Here is an 8,054-nt window from a genome sequence, read left to right on the forward strand (position 1 = left end):
TTGGTTTAAAAGAAAACGAATTATACTTGTAATGTTTGTATAGTGAAATACCGGCTAGTAGGATTATTTGCCACAATACTATAGGTTCAGTAGCCTAAGGTCAGTCGCCCAGTCGAGTAGCCTATGTACAGTCGCCCAGTCGCTGTACTATTCGCCAGACCTTTCTGGATAAGATCATCGGAGCTGTTCGCTGTGTGGGCCCACCTATGTTTAAGAACAGAACGTCGTCTCCGACCTTTTCAGTACGAACTGCAGGACCCCGACCCATCGGAGTTCATCACTTCATCATTTACAAAAATTTGTAATTAGCAATTTTTTTCTTATTGTAATTTTCGTCAAAAGAAGTTTTTTTTGTTATTATTTTTGTTAATTGGGTCCTATATTATTTAGAAGGTTTCTCTTTGTTTTTAATTTAATTTATGTATTTGATCTAATTTAATTTACGAATAAATGTTTTATCCAAGCCAGCGTTTATTTATTTTTTTTAGTTAAGCTTTCCCACAAGGAGACCATGTCGAATTGAGGTGGCTTTACAACTGTCCTTACCTATACATATATTGGTTTTAAATAGTTTGCAGGTTTTAAAATTGTTTAGAGACTTAGAAGAGCTAATTGGCTGCTGATTGTCTAGTGAGTTTTCAAAAAACTACAATGTTTAGCATTTTTGGCATGGCCAATCTCAGTATGATATGTATCCCAATGTGATACAACCAAATAGTTCAAAGCAATCCATCATGGCACCTCTAATTAACTTTTGAGTGTGTTTTTGGTTATAGACCATAATAGGCTCCCGAAACCTGTGGTTCTACTGTAGTTATACCTGCTGATAATTATACAAACAATATTGTATATAATTGATAAAAAATAACTTTGTTTCAGACATTAGGTTTCTGAAGTTGCAAGACATAACTAGCCTATGTTTGAAACCTTGTGTGATGGATGTTAAAATAGGAAAGTTGACTTGGGAACCAAATGCATCTGTGGAAAAACGTAAATCAGAAGATGTAACTCATGAGTTTAAATATATATTTTGTTTTATAACATTGAGAAAAGTTTATAATAATAAATATTTTTTCAGGCCAAGTATGCTATTTCCAAAAGAGAATTTGGGTTTTGTATTCCAGGATACCGTGTCTTTGATATTTCTTTAGGACTGGTAATTAAATTTGGTAAAGAAGAGGGAAAGAGATTGGGTAGAGAATCAACTATTGAAGGTGATATTTTTATGTTATTTGTGAGGTAGTTAATGGTACAGAAAATAGTAAGGAGTAAGGTTTGTCTGCTGCTCTTAATGTATGTGCTCTTCAAACTGCTTAAGTGCTTTTTACTTTCACTTACCATTTATGAAATACATAGTCAAAGGAAATATTACAATCCTGTAAAATGCAGATATATCAACAGGGAGGTAGCCAAACAGATGTCAATTTGTTAACCCTTATCGTTTGTATGTCACCTCTCACATGATAACAGTACTTTGTTGCTGTGGTCGTATGTCACATGTGAGGTGACAAAGCGAAACTCCCAGTTTTCAAGTTCTTGGGCAACTTTGTTTTTGAGATCCCAGGTGGATTTGTTTTTGGGGCCTGTGGTTGATACAATTATAAGTTTATTGGCAAATATATAAGAACAATGTTTTTCCGCCTATCCTAACTACATTTCGTAAGGCTGATATGTTGTGACAGTTCACTGTCAAGGCATATACATATGACAGTTAAACATGCCAGTTTATGCAACTTGCCAGTTAGTCCACTTGTGCATTACTTGTGCTTTTAACAGTAAAACTGCCTTCATAGTTAATGCTGTCATGACTATAATTATCAAGTAGTTATACTATGGTAGTGGCTAACACTTTTGCCACAATAACTGAAAGTGCATGATAGTTCACTGTCAAGGATATACATGTAATTGTTAAAGTAGTAGTTACTTCACTGACTTTACTTGTACTATTAACGATGACGCATAACCCAATGTGACATTACTGTAACTATTAAATAGTTAAACTGTTTTCCAAGGCGCTGAGCGGGTATTCGTAGGACTGCTTATTAGTTAAGTATCCGTAACAGAGCAAATGACAACTCCAGTTCTGCCTGTTCTAAATAAATAATTATTTGAATCTCATACATGTGTAAAATAAATAATTTCTAAAAAAAATGTTATTCTTGCAATAGTAAATTTTGTTTTTGCATATTTATTGGAACCACCTACAACCTGGTAAGGATTGCGTATATAAAAAAAGCGGCTGATAACGGTTAATATGGTGAGGTGAAAAAACTTCCATTTAGAATATCTCTATATTCTATATTTTATGTACCATGTTTCAGGTTTACCTCATATTCATGTACTAATATACCTCATTTTGTCAATTACATCTATTTCTTTTTGAAGTTTCATGTATATACATAATTTAAAATTTACTACATGACTTTATTTAAACAATGTCTTTCACTACTCCAGTAGTAATGGTGCACCCCTACTGAAACATTTATTCCATAATTCACTGCAACCTCCAGGTTCCAAGTTTTAACTCAGGCTGGAGTTGGGGGTTGTAGGAACCCCAAACGTTTTGAATTTTTCAATTTCTAGCCTGTAACTTTTAAGTGGCACACCCTACTGAAGCATTTATTCTATTATTCAGTGCAACCCCAATCAGAGTTATTTAGCTTACCTGGGTCCACTACGAGAAGGTGAAAGGGGAGTTGGGATAAAGAGGCTTTGTATTACATGTTACATTCCCATTGATCCTGGTACCATGGAAACGGCTGTTCTAAAATTAGAAAATCCCAAGAATAAAAGTTGTAGAGCATAAAAATATCTATATATTTTTTAATATGAGTGTCCAATAAATAACTTCATAATCGTCCTACTCCTAATTCAAAGTTTAACAATATCAACTTTTGATAAGTTCTTTTAATAATTATAAACATTTCGGTAGTGAATAATGTGTAATCATTAGTATTTGTTGCATGTCTAATTAGATAAAAAATATTAGTTTGAGAATATTTTGCTTCATCAGAGAATTTCTCCAAGCTACTTTGCTAGCCAACCTGGAAAATCTAAGTTTGGAGGACAAATGATATTGTAAAGTTAAATTAAAAAAAAAACTTGTGACTTTTGTGATAAAAAGGTTTTGCCTTGATCCATTTTTATTTTTAAATGTTTTATATGCATTTCTGTGTATAGAAAGTGCAATAGAATTAATACAATTTTTGATCATGTTGTGAATTAATTGAGGAATTGTCTATGAATATAACAGTGTTCCCCAACTTGTAGAAGCCACTAATCCAGAAATTGAACTGTGCATAGACCACCTCTCTCCCGACCTGTGGCAAAAGGGGTCCTTTCAAAAAATTATGTTGCTGAAAAGTGTTTCTGAAGCACTTGTATAGTTCATTTACCTATTAAAAAGGTTAACTACCCACATCAGAAAAGGTAAACTTTAAAACAGTTCTAACAATTATTTCTCCGAAAAAGTGTGTTTCTGTACCCTCCCACAGTCCTTTTGTGGGTATTCTTGCCATTGGTTGGGAACCACTGGTATAAAGAGACCAAGTTTTTAAAATTTAATTTTGTTTCCTGATTTATCAGGATTAAATATTTATTATTTAACTAATATTTTTTTTCAGCATTCAAGCAGTTTTTTAACTATTCTTGTGGATTTTCATCAGTTATTTTAAAACATATAATGAAACAGATGACCGATCTTCTGGGTTGGTGGAATTCACAGAATGTTATTCATATCTATTCTAGTTCCATTTTACTTGTTTATGATGCTGAAAAATTGAACAATATGTTGTTGGGAGCTTTAAAAGAAGAAGAACTAGCAGCTGATGATTCTTGGGTTAAGATACGTATGATAGATTTCGCTCACGTTGTTCCTGCTGACTGCCTAAAAGATGATAATTATATTTCTGGTCTTTCAAATTTAATTGCCATTTTAAAAAGTATTATGTGATTCAAGTAATCTATTTTTATATTCAAGAGAACTACGTATATTTTTCATTTTACAGAATTGATATTGTATAAAACTAATATCTATATTTTAATGTTGAATTTTGAAAGGATAATATTTGTTACAAAAAAAAAATATTTGAAAATAAAACCTTCTCTAGTTAAAAAAAAAATAATAAAATTTAATATGTCTTTCTTACTTTACTACAATTTGAAAAATCTGTTACTTTCTAATAAATACTTTTAAATAACTGTCATTTTGTGTTATTTAATATTTATTAAGTATTTTTTTCTACTTTTAAGGTATAATATTTTAGAGGGTATCAAAAAGGGTATGTGTTATCTAATTATTAAATATTAAAGATCTGCTAGGCAAATAATTTATTTATTAACATTGTGTGAATTATGGAAAATTATTTACCAAAAAAAAAAAAAAAAATACAACACGCAAAGATAATGACAGAGTTATTTCACAGTTTAAGACATAGAAGAAAACCACTGCTTCGATGATGGTGTAGCCAGTAAAACCAGATCCACATTATGAGTGAGAAACTGGAAAGAATCTTGGATTTTCTTGCTGGTGGTAGCTAGTACAATAGGCCAAGACTCAGTATCAAGTTGTTGCACCATTTGAAGAAATATCATCTGAATGGTGTACAAAAAAGGAACAGGACTGGGCAGGAAGGTGGGCATTACAACACAGCTTGATTCATGGAATTGAACTACCAATGGAACCCTTTACTGCACTGCTTTCTGTGTCTGAACATTATATGGAACAAAGGGTTCCACAAACCAAGCTGAGTCATAAGCATTATGACTGATCTCCTGAGCAACGGTCATGTGTCTTGTATTCATTCAAAGAAAAATTAATTATCACTCTTTTTTTGTCTGCCCTTTAGACAATTCTATTTTTGACAAAAGATTTTCCAAATTTATCTATTCTTGAAAAACAGCCACAACTCACATTGAATCCAATCACCATAAACAAAATGAAAGTAAAATATAAACATAATACTATTTAACTAATTTAAACAAAGAAAGTAAAGATAAAACTTCCAGGAATCATTCAGTTTGAAAAAGAGGTTTTATTTATTAGTTTTAAGGTTTTTCATGGTAAGACATTAAAGTTTTTAAAGTTGTAGGTTCAAGCTTGTTCATTATGTTTTCAAGCATATAATCTATATGCTACATACATAAAAGGATAGCAATGGACTAATCAATTTTGCTATCTCAAATTAACCCATTTCAAAATTATAAAATGAACCTAATCTACCCATATTTTCTTTTGGCTACCCCCTTTTTGTTTCGGCCCTCAGTATCTAACTCGGCCTTTCTTCATGTCACCATATATTTGTACAGTGAATGAACAAATAACATCAAGTGAATATCATCAGCCATAGCTTATCATCACTAGGCTATGAATTCGAAGACGAGAATCATGTCCAAAGAATTAATGAAGTACAAATTAGTGATATATTGTTGAATTAAAAGTCAATAATTATGAGAGATAGTTGACCGTGTATGACTGTACGAGGAGAAGATGGTTGGGGGTGGGGTCAAAATGATAAAAGTCAATAAGTTTTGTTTTGGCCATAGTAACTGAAATACTCAATTTTGTTGTCAACGTCTTGTATGTTTTTAAGATGTCTCTAATTAATAACTAGTTTTAATTTAAAGGAGTGTTTGTTTAAATAATTGTCAGAACTTATATAATAAGTTTAGTCTAGTAGAAATGTAATTGTTTAAACAAAGGAATAGGTCATACAAGATAATGTTTTTAATATGTGAGTTATTAGTACATATTAAAAAAACTATATTTTTGTAACCTATCTAATTTGAAATTTACCGTATAATTTATATTTTCTGAGATGTAAATTGATTCTAATATTTTTCTTCTAAAATTATTTTCTTTATGAATGATCTTGACATTTTCAAAATAAAAATCATGCTTATATTGAACAACATGTTGTACCAATGCTGTTTTCTTTGGGTCCTTTTTCATATTTTTTATTGTATTCCCATGTTGATACATCCTGTCTTTCATATATTGTTTACTTTCACCAATATATATGGCTGGACAATTAATGCATGGAATTTTATATACTAATCCAGATTGATATTTACTATCTATTGGGTCCTGGGTTCTACTATAATAATTTTTTAATTTATTGTTTGGTTTGAAACATAATGAAATTTCTTCCATATCATAATCCTTAAAAAACCTTTTTATCCCTCCTGACAAACCTTTTATATAATTACAACTATAGTATTTTTTATATATATGTATATATAGTTGACCGTAAAAATTGATGTATAAGAAGATGGTCAGGGTTGCGGTCAAAAGTGAAACAAAAATAGTTTATAACTATTTATTTTCCAACGTTTCGCCCCACTTTGCAGGGCTTCATCAGGGCTGTCCAAATGAATAAGTTGAACAGCAACCCTGACCATCTTCTTATATATAGTATTTTTTATTTTGTTTCATCGCATTTTTATTTTTATTTTTGTCCATTTCTTTTATTTTGGATTTTTTGATATTTCATTCCCATATTTTCTTTATTAACCCTTTAGGATAAAAGTTTTCCTGAAACATATTAAATAACGTTTCCTTTATTTTCACCAATCTAATTTCATTAATTCTGTTATCTTTATTGTCTTATTAAAAAAGTTATTAATAACGTTTTATTTCATGTGAATAGGATGGCAGGATAAATAATTTAAAATTATATTAGTGGATGTTTCTTTTTTTTGTCCATTCTGTTAATTATCTTCTTGCCTCATTATCAACATGTCCAGGAATCTTAAATTGCCCTCTTTTTCTATTTCCATTGTAAATTTTAATCTTTCATGGTAACCATTTAAATATTTAAGCATCTTATTTTTATCTGTCTCTTTAATAATGCAGAAAATGTCATCAACATATTTAAACAAAATTTTTAATTTTATACCTGATTTTTTAAATGCTTTTTTTATTAAGTCATTCATTACTAAACCAAAAAAGCATACACTTGAATGTCCAGCCATCGGAAGGCCAACATTTTGGCAGAAGATCCCACCATATTTAAATATTTCATTTTCACAACATAGCTTTATTCCTTCCAAAAATATTTGTTCGCTCTTTATTATAGTATCGTGTTTAATTTCTTCCCATTTTGTTTCTATAATATTATATAACACTTTCAAAGGAATATTTGTAAATAAGGATACTGCATAATAACTCACCATTATGTCATCATTTACAATCTTTATCTACATCAATTTTCCTTTTACCTCTGTTACATTTTTGGACATCTATATTTTAATCTTTATAAGCATTTTTAAAACTACTTTTAAATTTTTTTTGTAAACTGTAAATTTTATAATCCATAAGTCTGGATTCTTCTATGATAAATGCATCCCTAGATTTTCTTCTTTTCCCTTTCTACTTTATTTGCCTGGTCAAGGTCATTATTTTCATATCTCACTGTGGGATCCAGTATGATTGATGAGTTCCCCTTCTTAGGGAAAGCAACAATATCTGTATATATGTGTGGATCCATCTGTATCGACACAGTAGACCTCGTCGAAGCAGGCAAAATCTCTTTCTTTTTGGAGCTTCATTAACTCATGCTTTACTCTGTGATGTTGGCGTGTTCTGAGGAGGGAGTTGTTGGGGCATTTCCCCTGCACATGTGCTGGTGTTTCAAGCTCTCTGTTGCATTTGTGACAGAGGGACCCAACTTCTCTATCCTCTCCGCTGACACCTGGGACTCAACGAAGGGGTCTATAATTTATATTCAGTATCAAGGCATTAAAGCATTCAGAGCACGTATTTGTTTATCATAGATAAACTTATCCGCTCTTAGGGTCTCTTTGAAATAGCATACTTCAATACCCTGCCACCTGCAATTGGCCCATTCCTTGAAGGCATTTTTACATAGCGACTGTTGTAGAGCTTTCACATTCCGATGTCTCTGATCAACGCCCAATCTTTTTTTTTTTTTTTTATTCCCGGGTTGCGGGAGCAGTGGGGTAGTGTGCTGGGGTATGCACATGCCACTACTCCCTAGGATCACCAATTTTTTTTTTTTCCTTTTTTATTCTTTTGTTAATTAATTTTTTTTTTT

The 8,054-nt window shown here is 31.3% G+C and overlaps 1 protein-coding gene across 2 annotated transcripts in view; it reads left to right on the forward strand.

Annotated features, from left to right (window-relative positions):
• Nucleotides 1–4,392, forward strand: part of Ipk2 (Inositol phosphate kinase 2) — a 22,382-nt gene extending 17,990 nt beyond the window's left edge. The window contains exons 1-4 of one of the 2 annotated variants that reach the window (XM_014436943.3): nt 17–301; nt 880–1,004; nt 1,079–1,214; nt 3,624–4,392. In XM_014436943.3, the coding sequence (XP_014292429.1) occupies nt 124–301; nt 880–1,004; nt 1,079–1,214; nt 3,624–3,952 (768 nt within the window). In that variant the 5' untranslated portion in view covers nt 17–123 and the 3' untranslated portion in view covers nt 3,953–4,392. Of the gene's footprint in view, nt 1–16; nt 302–879; nt 1,005–1,078; nt 1,215–3,623 lie in introns of those variants that run through there. The other variant, XM_014436942.3, reaches the window with a different exon arrangement.
• The last annotated feature ends 3,662 nt before the right edge of the window (nt 4,393–8,054 follow it).

Source organism: Halyomorpha halys, unplaced genomic scaffold (assembly GCF_000696795.3).
Source record: "Halyomorpha halys isolate HHAL.00 unplaced genomic scaffold, Hhal_1.1 Scaffold2182.1, whole genome shotgun sequence".
Classification (NCBI taxonomy): domain Eukaryota; kingdom Metazoa; phylum Arthropoda; class Insecta; order Hemiptera; family Pentatomidae; genus Halyomorpha; species Halyomorpha halys.